Source organism: Sarcophilus harrisii, chromosome 4 (genome assembly GCF_902635505.1).
Source record: "Sarcophilus harrisii chromosome 4, mSarHar1.11, whole genome shotgun sequence".
NCBI lineage: Eukaryota > Metazoa > Chordata > Mammalia > Dasyuromorphia > Dasyuridae > Sarcophilus > Sarcophilus harrisii.
In genome coordinates, this window is record NC_045429.1 from 463401704 (window position 1) to 463424003 (window position 22300).

Genomic DNA, 22300 nt, shown 5'->3' on the forward strand with positions numbered 1-22300 from the left:
AACCAGGCTAGTCTGCTGATCCCTTCTGCCTGGGTGACCACGCTCCGTGCCCTACCTTGAGCATCTCCCTTCCTACAGGTCGAGGGCACCATTCAAACTGTGGGCTCACCACCCCTCATGCTCACGACCTGACTATTCTGACCATGCGTGGCCCAGGGGCCTCCTGGCAACAGTTCTCCTGCAGATCATTTCTGGAGACATGTCCCCCTCCTCATCTGCAGCCCCCGGTAGCCAGACTTGTAGAGCCCCTCAAGTCCCCCACTCTCCAGATCCTAGGTCAGTGGCACCCAGACTGACCGGAGACCCTCAGGGGAGGAGCCCCTTCCCATCAGGGACACCCACTCCATTGTGGGAGAGCTCTTCTGTCCCTAACAGTGTTCCTTTTCCTTAATTTCTGTAAGACTCTAGCTCAGCTCTTTGTAACTGCTTTGTAACTTCTATTTTGTAACTTCTACTTTGTAACTTCTTCTTTGTAACTTCTTTATAATTTTTATTTTGTAACTCCTTTGTGACTTCTCCCCACTTCCACTTCCTCTCTGGAGCCAGTGGACCAAAGGCAGCCTTTTCCTGGATCTGGCTATTCCGTTGTCCTCAATTTGTGTCCGCAGGGAGATGCTGCCTTCCCTTTGCTTCCGGCTCTGCCGCTCCCAGGGCTCCATACGTCCCCCGGTAGAGACATATCAGACAGTTGGCACAAGGGGAAAGGAGGAAATAAGGGGGCATCGAGCAGCGTGGATTGCTCAGTGGCAGACCTTCTGTTCTTGGCGACCGAAGCTGTGGGTGAGACCAGAGCCATGGCTCCTCTAACCCACCAGAAAGGAAAGTGGGAAGGGGGGAGCCTCATCTCCAAGCCAGGCCAGTGCTGGCCCTGCTCTTGGTCCTCAGTCCTCGTTCTAATGCGCTCATCGGTGGCCCTGGGGGAAGGCGGAAGCCACATGGATTAAAGGCTGTATTCTCCTTGGCTGCCCTGGATTCCTTTCACCTGCCCTTCTGCACCATTCAGGGGTCAAGCCAAGAGGACTGGGACCCCATACTACCGAGCTCCCAGCTGCACTTCTTCAACCTCCATCCGACTGGGCCTGTGTGTGTGGGATGCCTGCCGACTATTGACTCTGCCGCCCCATGCCTGTAACTTGGGCAGTTCCCTCTTCAGAGGGGCTCAGCAAGAGCCAGCAGAAAGCCCGCATATGGATGCCAAGGAGAAGAGACGGGGTCTGTCTTGCATTTCTGGGCTCGGAGCATCTGCTGGCGCTGTCCCCGAGGACCCCAAGCAGGAGGCGCTCAGTAGTGAGTGTCTCATTCATAAACAGGGAGCAGTTTGTTACTTCCTGCCTCCTCAGTTTGGGGGATCAGCAGATCAGCAGGAGAGACCCTCTCACAGGGCAGAAGGGGAGCTGGCTGGCCCATCTGAGGTCTGCTTTCGCTCATTCCGCAACTTTCCAAAACTTCTAGATGAGAATCCCCAGCTCCATGGGAGCTCGTGCCCTGCTCTTTCACTTCCTCAGGGGCCAGTCAGTGCCCCAAGGCCCCAGGGCTTTATAAGTCCATCCTGCACTTTCTTTTAATTATGGGTCACAGGTTGAGAGAACTCAGGGTGGTTCGAGGAACGTGCCCACCACGGTACCCGCTCACTTAACATCACCGTGGGGAGAAATCTGTAAGGGGCAGAAAAAGGCTCCAAAAAAGCTGGTTCTGCCTGGGATTTTTGGAGGGGACAAATGGCCATCAGCCGGAGCTCCTGCTTAAATTCTTGGGGATGGTTTAACAAGGACAGCGTGCTTGGCTTAAGGAATACATGGGACCAGGGCAGAACCCAAGATGGACACCTCCTTGTAACCCGGCCTGACCCCAACCCCTTCCCCTCTGTGTGCTCGGCGATGAGGGAGCAGCGTAGCGCAGAGAGCCTGGACAGGTTGGGTGGAATGTCCGAAGGCCTAGTCAGGGGATGATGGGAAGGTACGTGTTAACATTTAATTCTGATTACCGCCTATCACGCAGCCAGAAGCAATTGCCCTTCAGAGGTACTCCGGTTCCCTTCTCCAGGCATTTACCTCCTTACCTTTAGCTCTCAGAACCCTCATTTCCTTCAAGGCTTCACTCTGAGAAGCCTTCACTGGTTCCATCACTGCCCTGTCTCCCCCCTCCTAGACAAATCCCCACTATATCATCTGCTTGTCTATAGAAATAAATACACCCATTTGTAGGGCATATATATTATACACATCCATCTATGCATGAATAAGGACTTATTAAACACTTACTATATGCCAAGCAAAGTGCTAAATAGGAAAATCAGACAGCACACATGCGGTCTTCCTGGAGAGAAATGATTCTCCTTGAGGGCGGGAACTGTCCCGCTCTTGTCTTAACCTGAGCAGCCCCTGGCATGGTAGCTTGCATAGGCTTACTGCAGCCTTATTGACTGGTTGGTTGATCCAGGGGTCACTGTGTACCTACAGGCAAATCCCTCCCCCCACATGGTATGGGACCAGCCTTTGAGGGCACAAGTAACAGCTCTCTTTCTGTCCCCTCCTTTTGCAAGCCCCCATGCTATGCAGTTTTGGCAGTGAGCCTTCTCTGGCCTCCCGGGACCCCGAGCTCAGTGCCGGCCTCAGACTTTGGCAGCAGGGCATTCAATGGTAAGGAAATGAGTTTTTTTCTGGAGCCTGACCTGCATCCTCTTATGGTCCCAGGACTGCTCATTGAGAAGCAGCACAAAGAAATCTGAAATCAGCAATCTGGGGGTGGGGGGGGAACTTCCCTCCCCACTGACCGTCACAGTATCATTTAGCCAGCTCATGGAAGGAAGACCCAGGCTTCCCATGGTCTTGCTGGCTGCAGATATGGGGAGCCAGCAAGGACCAGTTGTAGACCCCAACCTGCTCAGTTACACTTCAGTACTGTCCTTTCTCATCAACGTCAGCAAGAACTCGGGGACATTGCGCCTGCAGTCTCCCCACTAGCTTTTGGCAGCAAGAGAATACAGTGACTAGAGCAATTGGTCTTGAGGCTGGAAGACATGAATTCAAATCCAGCCTCAGACACTTCCCAGTTGTGTGACTCTAGGCAAGGCACTTCATGGCTGTTTGCCCTCAGTTTCCTGGGTTATAAAATTGGGATAATACTACTAGCTTCCTGGGGAAGCTAGATGGTTCAGTGAATAGAGCAGCCCTGAAGTGCCGGACCCAAGTTCAAATCTGGTCTCAGACACTTAACACTTCCTAACTGTGTCATCCTGAACAAGTCACTTAATCCCAATTGCCTCAGCAAATAAATAAATAACAACACTAGCTCCCTCCCAGGATTGTTGTGAGGGTTGAATGAGACAATATTTGTAAAATATGCTACGTCAATGTGAGATAATTCTTGTTATTTGCAATAGGAACTCATGGATGTTACTGTAATAACTTTCACATCATCTGCTCCTGGTTACTGTGGGTCCATAGCTATAGAGCCCAATCCTATCAGTCATAATCAGTGCCGATCCACCAGACTTTCTGATGTGGCTGCCATGTCCACTTGGCATTTGGGGCAAGGAAATTTCCTAAAGTTGCTCCACCTCCCAAGAGCCAGGATCCATGGTGAAAGATAGACTGAAGACCATGTAATCTGTGGCCCAATGCACTTTGCCCCTCTCAGATAGTACAGTCTTCCAGGCACTGAGCTCTGGGCTCAAGGCCAAGACTTTGCCCTCATGGATTGTCTGCCGCCACTCAAGACCCTCAAAGAATGGAAGAAAGATCTAGTTTCACTCTCCTCCCCTCTTGTTCCATATATCCACACTGACTTTCACTCAAAGAGAACAATCAGCATTCTGATTTAGGATTAACAAAGTGGGCCATTGAGGATTGCAACCTGGCAAGTTTGCCCAGATCCAGAAGCCTTGAATCGGTGGAGTGTGTGGGGTTTCAGGAAGAATTATTGGACTGCTCTGGGTCTGAACCATCAGGAGACCCAGAAAAGAACAAGACTTTTTGTTTTTACCCCAAACATAGGAGGGGAGAACAAAGTCTTCTATTTGGTGCATGAAGATAACATGTTACTAGGGAGGTGGAGAATCATGGATAGAAGGCAACTATTTCTATTGGTTAGTTTTGTTGAACTGTTTTTTGCTTGATTACAAGGAAAGACGACGGGGGAAGGAGAGAAAGGGAAGAAATATGTGGAAATAACTGTTATAAAGATACAATATATCAGCATTTAAAAATAATATTTACTATTAAAAGCTTTCAACTTTTTAATTCAGAAGGTGAATTTATCTGCTACTGATGCCCGAAATTCTGTTGCAGGACTTAGGCAGCCACTCCCTATTTTGCTCTTTTCCTCTTTTTAGTGGCATGTAGCCCATTTACATCTTATACTGGTGGCTTTTTCTTTGTCCCCACCATTAACTTCTCAGAGATGGCATTGCTTGATCTTGGACAAGCATTCTGTGGTTTTATGTGATTACACACATATAAATATATATGTGCTTACACACCCCTACATATACCTTTGTGCACACATACAAATACAGAGGCACCCTCACACACATAGCAAGAACACACTCGTTCTTCCAGCTTATGGGACCCTAATCAAGATGGTGGCCTAAAAGGCCAGGCTCATTTCAGCAGAGCTGATCAATATACTCATTTCATTGCCCATGAGATAACTACTGTAACTCTTCTCTCCTTTTTCTTCTTGCATACTTTGGAAACAGCTTGAATCTTGTCCTAGCACTGACCAGCACAATCTTCCCTCACAAGGCCACAAGAATTTACTCACCAACCCTCCAAAATGTCAACCCTCCCCCCCACTATAGTCCAATTCTAGGCATTGAATACTCATTATCACTCCAGAAGTCGGCACAGTAGGGAAGTGGGAGGGGTTCTCTTATTAATTTTCAACATTGGGAAGTGGTTCCTCTTTTTAATGACCAATAAAGGGAATATATACATGTACGACCACTCAAGGGGGCTCTGGGTAAACTGTGAGTGGGAAACAGGCAGGGGACAAGACCTACAGTTTCCCAGCATGCCCCCTTGGCAGGTTGGGCCTCCCCTTCCACTGATTCCCAGGAGTCTATGTTCTTTAACCCACACAAATTAAAGCTATGCTCCCAAATAGAAAACCATCCCATCATTGCTGGCTCTCCACGCTTTCCTTCTGGAGCTTTAGGGACCATGTTTGATGATGGAGCCAACTTGCCAACTGACTGCTTAGGAGGGTCCCGGGACCTTGACCTGTTTCATCTTGATGAGACTCATGGAGACAAGGTTCTCTGACTGGACAAGGGGAGAGAGGGGCAAAGCCACTACTGGGACCGTTCTGAGAAACGACACCGTCACGGAGGGAGTGCACGGGACAGTCCAAACAATTTAACATCAGGCCAAGTCCTCAAGATTAATCCAATTAGTGCTAACAGGTTAAAAGGCTATTCAAGGTCATACGAGACTGAACAGGTCGGTTACATTGAGTCAGTGGTATTAATATTAGTAAGTAATATTAATATTAGTAGTGACGGACAGCTGCATGCAGGCAGGGGAATGTTAACAAGGCGGGGCAGAGAATAAAAAAACAAGGTAAAAACTCACATCCGGGTGTGGAATAGCGTATTGTCCCTGAATTGTATAGGCCTGCAAGAGAGAAACCCGGCGTTAGTGTGTGAAGTTGCAGCCCCTCCTCCCTGAGAGTGGCTACCACTGCCCCCAGCCCTGTCACGGAGGCTCTACCCAGCCTCTGAGTAGACCTACTAAGGTCCTCTCCTCCCAGTGTGTCCTTCACTCCTGCTGAAGTGTGAGGCTTTGAGTGGAAGCTTTAGGAAGCTAAGGAGAAGTGACAGTTTCCGGGTCTGACCTGCTTCAAATAAGTAGAGGCATATGCTTTTAGGGTTCCGGTTCACAATGGAAGAAGTCTGGGGCATGAGACCTTCCTTAGACTGACCCTACTGTGACGATTCCCCACTTCTAATTTAACTAAAAAAGGAATTCCATTCCATTAGGCATATATTAAGAATCTCCTGTGTACCGGAACAAGTGAAAAAGCTGTTGCCCATTAGGGTCTCTTGGAGAACCAAGATCAAATCTATTCCCAAATATAGGATCCCTGTCCCCAAGCACTCTTTAGAAATGTTCATCCTGGTTCTCAATGGAAGGTAATAGGAGTCAAGGACAAATACAACAATGAAGATGGAAGAGAACTGGTTTGGAAGCAAGGTTTTGGTCTGAAGGGATAGCTTGGTGTAGGTCAACTTTCAGCCTTAGCCAGGAGTCTTCCTTGAACATAAGCTTCATGGGAATGTCATCAATTCTCACATCTACCCTAGTGTCTAGTAGAGGGTCTCACACATAGGTCCTCAATGCCCGTCTACGGAAAGAACATAGACATAGAAACAAATGTCTATATACAAACTATATAATATACACACATACATATGAATGTGTATATTGTGTATTTCCCCCTTTCTTTCACACAGGAATTAGGAGACTTGCATATTCCTGACAAGGTTAAATGTGAAATGGATGCCATTTTAGTGGCAAACTCTTCATGGTAAAACTGGGCAGCCAGAACAGAGGCTTTCTGCTTTTTCACATGGCAACTTTGTAATGATATATGTGAATGTCTATGGGAGTGGGGTGATTGGAGAAGCACATTGTGGGTCCAGAAAGCTTCCGACCTTTGTTTCTTTCTTTACCTTCCTAGCAGGATGAGTCAACAATAAGGAGCCCATTCCTCCTCCTGTTGGCCTTTGCATGGACTCGTGGGTTCCCAGATCTTATTCTGAAGGGACCTTAGAGGCCTCATGTTGACAGTGTGATGAGGATGAACACATTCTAAAGTCCCATTGATCATTAGATTTAGGAGTCTGTGAGTCTCTAAGTTTGACTTTCTCATGTTGTAGAGGAGGAAACTGAGGCAGGGAGAGGAAATTATTTGCTCAAGCTCACATGGCTAGTAAGTAGAAGAGACTGGGATTTGAACCCAGATGCTCTGACTCCCAATCAGCCTTCTTTCCACTGTATTAGATAATACAGGATAACCCAGGGAATGTAGGACTCCTCCATGGGACCAATCCATCTAGTTAGCAGAGAATGAATTTCCTTCGATGTACTTTGTACTTCCTTAAGGAAGAAAAAATCTACTAAGGTGTGACATTGAGGGATGGGTGTGGCCTCCCAACAGTTCCATGAGTCACAGTGTTCCAATTGGGCCTTCACATGAGCCATGGCCACTGAAATGAGTTTCCAGAAAAAAAAAAGTATATTTTTTTCAATCAGCCAAAATACCTTTAAAAGGATAAGGAGCCATTTGCCCCAATGAACATTTTTTGTTAATTTGCTTAAGGGGCTTAATGTCAACTGGGAACTAGTTAGCAAAAGCTAAATTAATAATAATCAAAATAAAAACACATGTAGTGAATGTATCAAGTCCAGAGCTTTAAAAGAATGACTATTCTCTGAAGGCCCCTTGAGATCAGGTTGCCAAAGGATGTGTAATATACCCAATTTTTAGATGCTTCTTTTTTAACCTACAAAATATGGGAATCACTTAAAAGTCTATACAACTACTTTTGTCACTACAGGGACCTTTGGGACCCCTTCCCACCCAGCCCTCCCACATCCAAGTCACGGCAGTGCTTTCAGTCCTGCATACTCAGCCCTCATTTGTGATTCTCCATGTGGTGTGGGTGAAGAGACCAAATCCAAATCCATCCCCCAGCCCCAAAGGGCTTCTGGGACTACCAGAGACAATTTCTTGGTTAAGATGATTTCAGATGGTTCCAAAATCATGGCAAAACAGAAGATGAACCATACTTTGTAAAGGGAGAGTAGAGACGAGGCCTGTGGGAGGCCCTCGGGCCTCCTCAAATCCCCCCCATGAAATGCCAGTCTGGCCAAAGACAGTCAATTTGATCGGCCCCCTCCTTTCTGGACCGAGAACAGGGAGGAGTGTAAATGAGGAGTCTGAGACAAGGCCTATCCTGTGGGTAATGGTGCTCCCCATCAGGGAACCAGTGAGATCAGTTAGAAAACAAAACAGCCTGACTGAGGAGGCTGCTGCTCTGGCTCACTTCATTGACGTGTAAAATGGAGTCTCTACCCTACTCTCCCAGGAAACTGTTTAGAATGACGGGTCTGGCTTCCATTGAGAGAATGCCAAGATGGGAGCCCCCTTGTCCAAAACTACTTGGTGAGAGGGCCCGGCCTAGAATTCACATCCAACCAGTCATTTGCTGAACTGTGCTGACCATGTGCAATAGAAAGGTTTGTTTAAGGATTCGTCCCATTTTGACTATGCCCAAGCAGGAAAACTCATCATGAATGGAGCCCGTATTTCAGATGGAAGTTCAGGCAGAGCCCAGATTTTATAAAACCAGGCCCTTTGTGCTGCCCATGTGTGGGTCAACTGAAAACAATCTCCAGCCTGGGCCATGAGCACTTTCCCATCCCATCTTGGGAGGGAACTGGGGTAAGTCCTGAACCACAAAGTGAGAATGACTGCTGATAGAGCATACATTTGGGCTTGCATTGTCTTGTTTTTAAAGAAACGTAACTCTCAAATAAAGGAATCTTATCAGATGCAGAAAAGTCGACCACCTGAACAAAATACTTGCTCAGCTGGGGAGAAAAGGTGCTCCTCAGCTCCAGTCCCAAGCCGGGGCTCTGTGAACTGGCACGTGACTTTGGGCAGGCTGTGTAAGGGTTTCAAGTCACAAGCACGGGTATGGCTCTCGTCACCCAAGAGGGGCATGTCTATGCCAGCAAGGGACAAGAAGTTTTGTCCTCTGCTTCTTGACACAGACAAATTTCAGAAGCTTCCTATCTATAGGAAAGCTGTAGTTAATCTTCCTGCCAGTTGGAGAATCCTTGGACCATGTGGGTCACCTCTTGGGGAGTCTGGGAGTTTTTAAATGGAACCCAACTCTATCTTAGCACATTTGAGAAACTAGGAGAATGCAGTGGAATGGATCAGGTGATTTCAGAGGGTCACGTGGGGAAGGAGGCAAAGAATTCACACAAAGTGCACATTGCAGGTGATCCAGAAAGCAAATGTACATTCTGGATATTGCATGCTTTCTTATCTGACGTATTTGTACGATCCAGTCAGGTTGGTTTTCACACATGCATCTCTCATGGTCAGTGATTGTATCTTTGCTGTGTCTGAAGTTGCACCACAGGCCCATGACTGTTGATCGCCAGGGCTCAAAGTACTGGAGACTTGTCTCCAAATCAGATTCCATTTCTGGGGTTGTTTTTGGAAATGGGGGGGCAGCTTTTCTGAATATGTGCCAGGGCTGCTGAGCTAGTGATTCACTCAAGGTATGGAACAAATCCTGAGATCCTGGAGGAAGCCAGTCAGTCCTTGGGAAACCTTCAGAAGGAAATGCCCAGGTTAGAGCACTGGCTTCCTGTCCATGACCTTCCATCCTTATTTCTGTGCTCTTGGTCTGCTTGCAAACACTGGCTGACTTGAATAGTTGCCACCTTAGGGCTGCAGCGTGGAGCGCAACAGCTCATTTGACCCAAGTCCCAGCTGGCCAATTGCTCTAGCAAAGGGGTAGGCACAGAGTGCCCAGAGCAGCTGCGAGGGGGGCAGTCACCAGTCCTTGGAAATATAATTGTCAGTCAGCTCAGAGTCTCTATTCTCCCCTTAAATTGACTAAATCTATTCTTCATTGGAATGAATGAATGAACTCTTGCCTTGTCATTATGCTGCTAAGCTCTGTGTATGATCAGTACCGCTGTCTAGCTTAGCTTGTTGTTGCTGTTCAGTCATTTGGTCCTGTCCAACTCTTCAGGATATTATGGACTATGCTGTCGGGGAGTTCTCTTGGCAAAGATCCTGTAATGCTTTAACATTTCCTTCCCCAGTAGATTCAAGCGACTTGCTCAGGCTCACACAGCTAATTAGCATCTGAGGCTGGATTTGAACTCAAGTACACTATGAAACTCTGCAGCTGTCTCAACATCTTTAAGGTATAAACCCCAAAAGGATTTTTAGTTATGGGACTCAGAAAATTCAATTTTCTTTAAAGTTTGACTTAGAATGCATTCTTAAAATGTTTATAGTCATGTAGGTACTTTCCTTCCCACAATCCTATGGAGTAGATACCAGTTTTCTCCCCCTTTCCCCCCCTACAGATAAAGAAATTGGATCTTCGAGATGCAAAGTAAATTACGTAAGGTCACAAAGCTCTTAAGTGTCAGGGCCAGAATTGGGCTTTTTGGAATAAAGCCGTGTCTCCCCTGAGACCTTGCCATCTCCCATGTTATATGTGATGGAAAATAAGCAGCCCTTTTTTGGGATTGCCTTCCGTTCTTCAGAGTTCCTAGTTTATTAATTAGCCCAATATCTCTACTAGAAAAACCTTATGCCACTTAAGTCTATAAACTAGATATTTTAATGAAATACCAAAAAATTGTCTCATGAGTCTCTTCTGGTAATTTATAACTCAATATAGAGGATCTGATAAGATTCCTTTATAAATCCAGTATTTGAATCAGATTTTATTGTGACAGAAAAAACAACAACCTAATGTTGGGTGAACATTTACGTTCCTTATGAAACCAAGCAATAGGTCTGATAGGACTCCCCCATGGATCGAGTACAGCGATGGGGAGTATTTTAACGTGCTTCTTTTCTAGTTTTATGTAAATATCCCAATTTATATGTGAGGATGTATATGTTGATATAATGTGAATTTACACGCCTATATTTGAAATTTACATGCCACCTGTTCTGCATTTCCTGGAATAGTTTCAATTTGAGCTGAATAATTTCTCAGCTAAGGGGGGGGGGGGAAGGCTTCTGTCTTACTCTCCCTTTTATAAAGATACAATTCACTGAACAGCTGGGCCCAGAGCTCATCCACAGGCTGATTGCGTGAACAATTGGTAGTGAATTATGCATCAGGTCCAAATTTGGTGACTGCATGGAAGGCCAACAAATGCTGAGAAAGGGGCAAGTATTGGTTTTTGTACCATTGTATGTACATACCGGGGGTGGGGACGGGGGTGATGGCTTCCTAGAAGCCATTGTGGGCTAGAGCATCATGGAGGCATGAGTGCAGGAAGGGAAGGGAAAGACCCAACTCCCTAACACTCTTTTCTGCACTATCTAGGGTGCTATGTACTAAATTCACAGAGATGAACAGTGGCTCCTATTCCTTTCTTGGTAACTTATCTAGTCCTCTTTATCTACTGGGAGAGAAAACAGAGCAGAGAGATCACAAGTTTAGGATGAACAGCTAGAAGTTTCAGGTGCTGAAAGTGGTCAGTGGCTGAGCACTCCCTCTTAGAGGTCTCCCATGGCAGATTGAATGAAGGGTCCAAACCTTCTGGAGGGAGGGAGGGAAATTTTAACAATAGCTCTTTTACCAAAACAGGCAATAGGTAAGGGGCCGGTCTCAAGGACACTTGGTTATTTGGGGGCATCTGACTTTTTTTTTGCCTCCGTTTGTCTCTTTGGGCAGCATCTGTGTTCTTGTGTAGGGAGATGCCCAGAATTCAGCCCTTGTGGGGGGCCCCCTTTTAGGATAGGACAGCAGGACTATGGGACGTGGAAGACAAAATTTCTGCCTAAAAATGGGTCTGCTGCTTTTCAGATCAGTTTACCACAGATGGGCCATTAGAAGTCTGGAATGGAACTAAAACAAACTTGGTGCTGTTGACTAACTTTAGTAACAAAGGAAAATGTTTTTTAGGACTAGTCTGGGAAGAGAACTAGAGGGAAATAATGATACACAATTATAGACGTGAATTTCAGGGCTTGGTCATCAGTCATGCTCATAGATAGGGAAACAACACGGTTCTGTTCAAGTATTCCTTTCTGAGGACTCTAAGCCAATCTCTCTGCTCAGTTCATTATGTCATTGATTATTTATCTGTCTTCTCTAATCTTTTGAAGGAGGGGGGAGGGAGAGAGACAGAGAGAGAAAGAGGGAGAAAGAGACAGAGACAGAAAAAGAGAGAGAGAGACAGAGAGAAAGGGAGAGGGGCAGAAGGGGAAGAGAGGGAAGCAGGAAGGGAGGGAGGAAGAGAGCAGAGAGGGGAAGAGAGGGAGAAAGAGACATAGACAGATAGACAGAAAGAGATAGCTAGGTACAGGAGTCTCCCCTTCCTCAGTTCATGTCCTAGCAGAGGAGGCAAGCCCAGTGCTTTCCCATCAAGCAGGATGGATGGGGCCCATTTGGACTGGATTGGCCAGCCGTGGCAATGGCGCAGAGCTCTGTGCCCAGCTGTATGGGCATGCTATGAACGGGACGAGACCATGCAAGTGAGAAGGCGAGAAAACCTGAGCGCACTAACGGGCAGCGGCTGGTGCTGCAGTAATAGGCTGAGGTTGGCAGTGGAGGCTGCAAGCGGGTCGGCTCTTACCTGACCACCTGCAAAAATGACAGGGGTGGAGGCGGGCTTTGGGCGGTAGGGGATGGTGGCACCTTTCGGTGGGGACTAGGAAAAGGGACAAGGAGAGGGAGAGAGAACATTAGAACAGCTTTCCGGAGATGGCCATCAGAAGAGTTAAGAGCACGCAGCGAGCCGGGGCCAGCAGAGGCCAGGGAGGCGTCGCCTTTTCGGAGCCTGTCCTCCTTCCTCACTCGGATCACTCGGGGATCCGCAGGCCAGCCCTGCCTGACACGCATCCGAAGAGGGCAGCTGTGAGACAGACCCCAGAGCCGGCCGCGAGAGGGGGCTGGGAGGGAGGAGGATGCGCTCTCAGGCCCCACTTTTGGGGGAGGCTCCTCCCACCTTCCTTGCCCTGAGGATTTTCCCCCACCGTACCTTCTGGGCTCAGTCCCCAGAGAGCTCTTCTCTTTAGGCCATTCTCATCGGCCCTACTCCTTTGGGACCTAGCGGTCTCATGATGTCTGTCTGATTAGAAATCAGAAACTCGCCAAGCCCCACTCAGCCCATTCCTAGACCTCTTTCCTGCCTCTGAAGGCCACTACCCATCTTGCCCTGAAGTACAGGAGGAGTACTCTAACCATAGACCGGCTCTCCGGTGCACCCTTAAGAAGGCTGCTTTTTGTCTTTCGACACACGCCTAGACAAGGACCGATATTCCAGGGCTGGGCTGGGTGACTGCTGAGCGCCAGCTCTGTTCTCCTGAGGCCACCCGAGCTGAGCACCCCCTTGTAGAGGGTGCTGTGAGTAGACACGGGATTCCTCTGGCTTCCTGCTTGCCCTCGCCCTCACTTCCCAGGAGGAGAAAGGGGGCTTGCGGACATTCTGGGCAGAGTGCATGGAGGTGGAACATTCACAAAGCATTTCCTATGGATGGTGATCTCAGCAGAGATGATAATGCCTTGGATGGGATTTAGAGAGGTCACGGCTACTGTACAGCAGACCTGCACTTGGGGATGTCCCAGAAAGGGCCATGTTCTCCAACGCCTCGCGTGTTCCAGGCCCTGAAGACCACATATTCAAATTGTGAGGAATTCAGTAAGGGAGAATCTACACAAAGCAACAGATCCAAACCAGGCAGTTTTGTTCTCCTCCCTCCCCGCCCTGCACATACCTTGTCCTGCCCAGTCGGAAGTGTTGGTGTGTAACAGTGGGTAGATGGGATGCCAGACAAGGAGGGAGGGTCCCAGTCCACAAGGAAGCAATGAGGCGCTCCATCCCCACCCATATACACCGACACTGTCCTCCAGGAGGCCACTCTGTCACTGTTGTGTAGACTTGGTCTGAGAGGGACAACTTTGGCCCAGGAAGCCAGTGTTCTTTGGAGGGTGGAGAGCTGCAGAGTGCTAATCTCATGGGTCGGCGGAACTGCCATTGACCCCCTCTCAGGCAGAGTGCTGGGTTTCACCTGGCCTTCCTCTCTACAGTTCATTTTGTGCTGTTTATGAGCCCAATATTCTGGCTCACAAGGGCTGAAAGCTGGCTAGGGATAAAGTTAACTCGGAGCAGTACCAAATCTCTCCTTTCAGCTACTTCTCCTGGATTCAAAGAAGTCCCAACTTGGCAGAGACCTCACAAGCATTTCATCCAATCTAGACAAGAATTTCCCATTAACACTCCCTAGAAGAGATCAACCAGCATGCGTTTGGAGTCTATTAGTGGTGGGTAATCCATCACAAGGAAGCCCCTTCCACTTTTTAATTATTGAGAAGTTTTTCCTGCCTCTTGGTCCCCTCCACTCGGTACTCCAGTTCTGCCCTCCTGGACCAAACAGACCGATGGCAAATCCTTCTCTAAATGGCAATCCTTCAAACAATTGAAGACTGCTTTCCTGTCCCCTTTAAACCCCATCCCCTATACCCAGTTTGTTAAATTGATCCCTGTATGGGCACGATCTCATGGCCCTCATCATTCTGATATCTTTATCCTCTCTTCCATTAATATTTATCAGAGCTCTCAAACTGTCGTGCCTAGAATCCCAGTAGTCTAGTCTTTTCCAAGACTCCTTCCAGTAGGGGTTTATTGTAGAGAAGTTCTGATCTTTCTTGTTTCCAAGGTTCTATGAAGTAAAATGGGGCTCGTGAAACCTGAGATCAAAGATCACCATAGGCAAAGGCAGTCTGGAAACCTTGTTTTCCTCTCCAAACTCGTTTTTCATTCGAAGGTCTAAGTTTTTTGTCAGTGGGGCATTGCAATGACCTTGGCCATCTTCTACTTCATGACATGAGGTGTTTTCACAATTTAACTGTTGATTACATTCACATGATCTCTTCTATATCCCCTTAGAATAGGACCAACTTCCAGGGTATGTAATCACACTGCTTGAGATGTTCTATTCCTCTTCCTCTTTCCATAATGTTTTTGAAATCTGCCCGTGCCATTTCTGTATACACTTCTTGGAGTGTGTTTGGTGTGAGCCACCTTCTTTCCCATTCAGACAGAGATCAATCTAGTTGGGGTCTGGCTTCTCTTCCAACTCAGTGATTCTGTAGCATTTCTGTTTTTGCTTTGAAACATTTTAGCAAGCTCTTCAAGACAAAAATAGGATCTACTTCCTTTGTAGCTTCCCACAGCACTTAATAGGCCTTTCCTTGCAGATAGCAATGTGACCAGTGGTGATGACTGACTGGGCAAAAGAGCTCAACTGAGACTCACTTTGGACAATTAAAGCCTTTTTTTTTTTTTTTTTTTACGTAACTCTTGCTCTTCCAGCTAGGGGGAAAATATTTTTGATTTCTCATTTTCCCATCAGTTAATATTGCTTCTGTTGCTTGGGAAGCTTTAATTATATGATCAAACCCCTTTAGCTACCCTCTTTGAAACTGTCATAAGCAGCAAGTTGGAAAGGCTTTCAAATTTTTTTTTTATTTTGAGGAGTTGAATGTTCCCCAAAATGTTTCTCTCATACCTCATTTGGTTCTTGGCTCATGGTTCTCAATGGTTATGGGAGTGGATTTATCATTTGGGCAGATTCTAATTAGCCCTCCAATAGGGTCCTAGTGATAGAATGTTTATGCTATCCAAGGCCAACTTATTCAAGAATAAAGATCACCTGCAGGCCAGAGCCTAAATTATGAATTCTTTGAGCAATAATATCCCCAGAGATGAGTGGCAGAATGATGGAAAGGAATGGGAAGTTCCGAGTCCCACTGTTTTTAGACTGTCTCCAAACATTAATTAAGTTATTGTACTCTAGAAGGTTGATCATCAATGAGTTGATATGTTATGGGTCGAAGAACTGATATCTTCTTGACAGTTTTAGTATAAATGAAACTTGAAGACAAAAATATTGTAGCTCAATGCAAAAATGGATCCAAGAGACAAAGAGAGTTCTGTAGAATTGATTTAATCCTGTACTCCAAAGCAGATGGAAAATATCATTTCATGAGACACTTGAAGCTGGCATGTTGCAATGCTCCCGATGCTCATACAAAAAATGAGCAGAAAGAGAATTGCCCTCATGTGTCGACATTGGTTAAAGAGGATGGAGTAGAGACATGCTCTAAAGCCCTTGGCAAGATCTTCCAAAGCAATTCAACAATTTCCATGAACAGAACTGGAAATTGCAGGGATCCCCTTCGATTGAGGAATGGGTGAACAAGTTGTGATGTGTGATTTTGATGGAATACTATTGTGCTACAAGAAATGATGAGCTCAATCATCTTAGAAAGGCATGGGAAGACTTGTAAGAAATGCTGAAGAGTGAAATGAGCAGAACCAAGAGAACACTATATACAGTAATGGCAATATTATTTTAAGAACAACTTTGAGCAACTAAGTAATTTTGGCTATTATAAAAACACAAATTATAAATAAAGAAGATATGAAGAAAGATGCTACTGGCATCCAAAGAAAGAACTAACAGAAGTATGTATATAATAATTTTACACACACACACACACACATTTGTGTCTAATGTAGCCATCTCTAGGGCAGGAATGAGGAAGGAAGAAAAAAGGAAAAAAGAAATTTACATGATAATTTTGTTGTATATTTGGAGAAAATATCAAGTTGTACATTGTAAAGCAGTTTTGTGTGCAGTCTTTTTAAAAATTGTACTTTTTAATGGAAATGCTTTCTTTGTTGGTGAATTGAACATAAAATCAATTTTAAAAGATATTCAGTGACTTTAATATGAGAATGGGAACTTGGACTGATGGAGACGAATGTATCAAAACATAAGGTTTAGCTCCAGTAAGGCTCCAAAGGCTTATAATTCACACATGTAAATCCTGAATACTTCTTTGAAGAAGAAAACTGTAAGTCCCTGGAATATGGCTAAAAACTAAACATTGCCACTCAAAAAATGGCTCTGATTTTAACAGACAGAAAATGATTGCTTACTGATATAAGCATAATCTCAGGATCACCTGACTGTTCAGTAAAATCATTTACTGGTTAGAGTCATGGTTTTTATTGACTACATCTATAACAACAACAAAATTAAATAGGTAATGTCTTGTTGACAACAATGATAACAATAACTGGAAAAAAGGCTACGTGTGATATCAACAGCTCTAATTTGACCTATTTAAATAAGCTACTGACAATGAAAAAATAGGGAACAATTAAAGGTAGAGACATTGATTTTGATTATTACTAATATTCAGAAGGATTTAATTGATATGAAACATTGGTTATAACAAAGAATGTAGTCGATATAAGTATAAGAGTATAAGAAAGAAACGTGCAGAGAATTTGCCTAAGAGGGACTCACCTAAGCCAAATTTCATCCAGTGCTTTAGACATAATGTGAAGGAATGAAAGGGAACATGCTAGCTAGCACTTTTGTAGTGATGTATTGTTATATTTGGTGTCAATGTAGCCACCACATCGAACCCCTCCTCCTTGATATATAATTTGTTAAATCAGAAGTGACAATGGTGCTCAAGAAAATTAAGTAGGAAAGTGTAACTTGACCAAATATTTATCAAGGAAATTTCTATTACAGGCAACTCAATTTAAGAGACGCTTTGGATCATTTTAAGGCTATCTCAATAATGCAAAAGAACAGTTATAAAAACCACAGATTGTATTATTGCCCAAAAGAATGTAACCGAGTTGATATCAGTAATTAGTAAGTGACTGGTCCAGTTTTTCATTTCTATAAATGTTTGTAAGAACAGCTTATATACAAATTGAGGGCGTCCTTAATGAAATTATCAGAATGGAACAGAACAGAGTAAAATCTGTAGACTCTTGCTCTTGTTGACAGCATCCTTACAATTGCACAATTGACTGAACTGAGGAGGCGTGGAGAATACACAATCTGGCTCTGTTTATTATTTGTTGATTATAAAAAGAAAAAAACTGATCTGGTAAAAATGACAAATCTTGAAGACTTTCCCTCCAACGAGGTGTCTCCCATAAATGTATTCATATCCTATTATATGCCAGTGACATGTATAGCTACAGAGATAACTACAAACTCAACCACAGCATAAAATAGGAGGATACATGCTCATCAGAATTGTCTGCCATTGTCATGGAGGATGTCCTGTGCAGCCCTACCCAGATGGAAGAACCACTCCTGATAGATGGTGAAGTGCTTTATATGATCCTGTTTCCCATGACAATGTTCTGACTGCATAGAGCCCCAGGAAATTATGGAACTTCCTTAAGAAAAGTATGGCCTCTCAAAAGAACTTGTCCTATCAACCCACACAGGTAAAAGACAATGGATGACATTTGCACATCGCCCACATGATTTACATCTGTATAGGCAGCCCAGTAAGGTCATCAAGTAAATTGGTGTCTAATAAGTACTGCAAATGGGCCATGATCTGAACCCTAAACTGAAAATAAAGAGGAGACCAGCATGGATGGCATCTGAGGAGCTGTTCCTTGCTTTCAAAGACCCAATTTGCTCTATGCCCCTCCCCCAAATTGATATTTTTAATGCTGTTATTCTTCAAGTATTCGCTTCTTGAGGGCAGGGACTATTTTTGATCTTCCTTTATATCTCTAGTGCTTAATAGTACTGGCCACCCAGTAATGTTTAATCAATCCTTGCTCATTGATGGTTTGATAATAATGCTTGCTTGAAGTTGTGGAATTATGGACCAAAGTGATTTCATAAGATTCAAGATGGCAGAAAGTTTTAGGGTGGATACAAGCAAGCTGTAGCTTCACTACCAATGACCTGTGCTTCAGAAGCAGTGACGTGCAGAACAGGATGTGAGAGGGGGCAAGTCATTGATGAGAAAAGTAGTATGGGAAACATAGTCCAAGAATGATTCTTGATTTGGGGGAGAGATTCTCTGTGGATATTGTAGGACTCAAGGATCAGAGTCCTTGGATAAGAAGGTGGAGTGGGTTGTGATCTGACCTAGTGGAGGGAGCAGTGGATCATGGATGTATCAAAATGGATAAAATACATATGATTGGCTAGTGGTCTAAATTAATACACTCAACATACATGTACACATACATGTGACATTTTATATATTCCTTAGGAATAAAGTATGACAGTTTTCTGAAAGAGACAAGAAATTTTGGTGACATCGACAGTCTTGCAGGAGTACCCAGAATGACAAAGTCCATCAGACAGATGCAGCAGAGCAAGAGCAGTGTGGTCTCCAGCAGAGTCAGCATCAGATTCTCAAGAGAGTTCTCCTTGGGCAGATCATGGAAACATGCTTGCTTTGTGGTTTGAAGTAGAAATTTATGGAAGAAAACAGAGAAGAGTTTGATGTTTTTCCCTGTGACACACTGAATATTATACTTCAAAGAAAACATCTTACTTAAAACAACTTAGAGTACAATTAATGTTTTAAAAATCCTGGCAGAGAGGGAGGCTTTAATAGGGCAAGAGCAAGTGCTGGGACAATTTTAAAAGTGTCTAAGAATAGGATTGCAGGATCTAGGATCCTAAAAGCTGGATTGAAGCCATCAAATCTAACCCCCTTTTATTTCAGATAAAGAAAAGGGCATAGGGTGGCCTGGCCAAGGTCAGTGACCTTGAAAGGAAAAAATATCACGAAAAGGAATAACATCATTACAATAGTTTTTCAAGAGTTGAATGATCCAAGAATGATAATTTCAATATTAACTTCTTTGTTGTTGTTGTCTTTTAAGAGTTAAGCAATGGAGGTGTCCACATCAGAGTAGACTAATTACCTTGAAAGGATTAGAACTCATTGCTTCTTCATTGTACTTTATAATGCGGAAAATGGCACCTTTTCCAACCTTGAGCTTTCCCATTTTGTTAAAATGGAACCCATTGGGCCAGTGCTCCCACTGTCCCTCCACTGAAGTTCTCTGAGTTAAGTTTCTGGGAGTCCATCAAGTGAAGCCTTGACACTAAGTATTTTTTGCTATTATTATTGTTATGATTATTTAGCATCCCATAAAGTTATTGATTTGGGCACAGAGAGGTCACAGCCTTTGCAAGTGAGAGGAGGGCTGGAACCATATCTTTGAAGAACTGAAGATGTCAAATACAGTGAAAATTGGACTGTCCTTTTCGTAGGCACATGAGTCTTTTATAGCACTATTTACCTCATATAGCAAGAGCTTAAATTAAGTTGATCAAGATGAGATCCTTGCCTTCGACAGCAGACAGTCAATTTGGGCTACTTTAAGAGAACCCAGAATCTCTCTTCTGCCACATGAAGATCATTGGAATTGGAAGAAATAATGAGAGTCTTGTGGCTTGATGCATGATTTTTCCTATTTGCCACCTTCTCTTCTCTTTCCCAAGTGCGCATTTTAGTTGGATAAAAGCAGAATAAATAATGCAAAGATAGAGAATTCTGGACCTGAGCTGTGCTTTCTTTAGCACTTCCTCCCATCATCTGTGGTTTGGGCATTTTCCTAAGCAACTCTGACTATCATGATGACCATAATAGAAATCCTCCATGAGATGCCATCTTGTTGTTGCTTAATTACTCCACATTTCTTTTCCTGGGTTATCGGTGCACATTTTAGTTCCCATGGAACTTCGTTAGGCTCTTGGATGGTAATGACTTTTGTCCTGGACTTCTTGCATTGTCCAGCTTCTCACTGTTAGGCCCTTGAGGAAAGGAGCATATTACATCCTTTTCTGTATTTCCTACAGTGTCTTAAAAATGGGTGCTCAGCTCTCTCTCTCTCTCTCTCTCTCTCTCTCTCTCTCTCTCTCTCTCTCTCACACACACACACACACACACACACACACACACACACATATATTCTGTGTTCTTTAATATTACTCCTGAAAACCATTTCTGGGACACATATTTCTCCCATCCATAAGCCCAGGACATGTCTGAGAAGCTTCCTGGTAACCATTCCCTCTAGTTTCTAGAATATTCCTTAGTTGCTTTCCATTTCCCAAATTCAAGGGGACTGGCTGCTTTTTTGGTCCTTTTCCAAGCAGCATGGAATATTTGAAGATTTATTTTTTATGCTGAAAGATAACAAATGTAGCTGCCACGGGCTGGGCTCTGGATCACCAGGTAGGACCAAGGAGGAAGCAGAGACTGGTCCTCTCTAAGATCCAATCCAATGCTAGATTACTTTGGGGGGAAGCAGACCTGCAGTCCTTCAAACTGGGGCAGAGTGGGGCTGAAATTTACAGCTGATTCCCCTCAATATCCCATATGGATTCAGAGGAAGTCACACATGAATGACGATGGCCTGAATCCAGGTCCCCAAATGTAACGCATCCATGTGTCTTAAGCGCAAATGAATAGTCTGAAGAGGATAAGGAATGCTACCAGGAAACGAGAAATGGGTCAACCCATGGCTTGTGATCAATGGAAGCAATCAATGGCTGCCCGGCGGTTTGCAGAGGTAAGATTTGTTAGGTTGAGAGCCGCTATACATTACCCCCACTGTTACAGACTGTACCTCCAGCATCACCACACAGATCTGTTTGACACATTGGATGATGGCGTCGGGGGTCCCCGAGATGGTCACTGCCCGCTCTGTCGAGTTGGGCAGCATGTCCCCCGCCACTTGAACCTGAGCACCTGTAGACTGGAAAAACAAGGAAATTGGAAGAAGAAGAGAGAGAAAGAAGACTGTTGGATCAGCAGAAATGAAAAGATAAACAGTTTCCTTGAGACCGCCATCTTGCTTTAAGATGTGCCCTGTACATTTCATCATTAGCAAATCCCATACACATCCATTCGGTTGTGGCAAGATACAATGACCGGCTTTCTCTGTCTCTCTCCCAAACAATCACTGGTCTTTGGATGGCACCTTTGCTATGCTCTGGAATATTAAACAAATTACAAAATGCTCCTTTTCTTAATCTCGATTTGAGGGAACAGTTCTGATGGGAGGCCTGCTTATAATTTGATGGACGGAGCTAGAGCAAAGATATAGTGGTATAGATGGAAAAAAGTGGGTTAGCAAACAGATCAGATGGGAAACATTACATGACTTAGTCTCAAGAGGAGTCTCAATAGAGGATTAATCATCTTCACCAAATGTAGGAAATTTTATCTTCTCTGATTACACTTTGAGAAGAAGTGGGTTTAGATGAGAGTTTGAGACATAAAGGAGAACACTGCACTATAAAGTCCATGGGATCTATGATGTGACTTAAAGCTGGGAGAGATCCCAGAGGTCAACTCACTCAAGCATCCCATCTTACAAAAGAAGAACCAAACCCAGGAGAGATTAAGTGACCCTCCCAGGATTATGCAGGTGGTTAGGACCTGACTCCAGGTCCTCTTTCACTGGCTCACCCTAGAGATGCTTGGTCTCCTCCATAGAGGGTAAAGTCTGCTGCTTTCCCATCATTTGTCTATGGGACCATGCAGGAACGAAAGGCCAAACCTTATGCCAAGGGAAGTAAAAAGGAACCCTTCCTCCAATAAATGGAGAGGTCATATTTGGTGCACATTAGCTAGAACTGGGCATTCTGGAGGCCCCGAGAAGGAACAGCTCGTCCCAGTCCCACAGAGTGAGAGAGCCCCCATCCAGAG

General features: G+C 44.8%; 1 protein-coding gene across 21 annotated transcripts in view; it reads right to left on the reverse strand.

The window, feature by feature from the left end:
* The window catches only part of PCBP3 (poly(rC) binding protein 3), a 298571-nt gene that overhangs the window by 29264 nt on the left and 247007 nt on the right, over window positions 1-22300 (reverse strand). For 9 of the 21 annotated variants that reach the window (XR_004234122.1, XM_031968308.1, XM_031968309.1 and 6 more), the window contains 3 exons: window positions 21195-21344; window positions 12288-12431; window positions 5574-5615 (listed from right to left, as the gene is read on the reverse strand). Coding sequence is in view for 19 of the 21 variants with exons in the window: in XM_031968308.1 (XP_031824168.1) it covers window positions 5574-5615; window positions 12288-12431; window positions 21195-21344 (336 nt within the window). In the remaining 2 variants the exon portion in view is untranslated. Of the gene's footprint in view, window positions 1-5573; window positions 5616-12273; window positions 12432-21194; window positions 21345-22300 lie in introns of all 21 variants that reach the window. The other 12 variants (XR_004234123.1, XM_031968312.1, XM_031968313.1 and 9 more) reach the window with 5 other exon arrangements.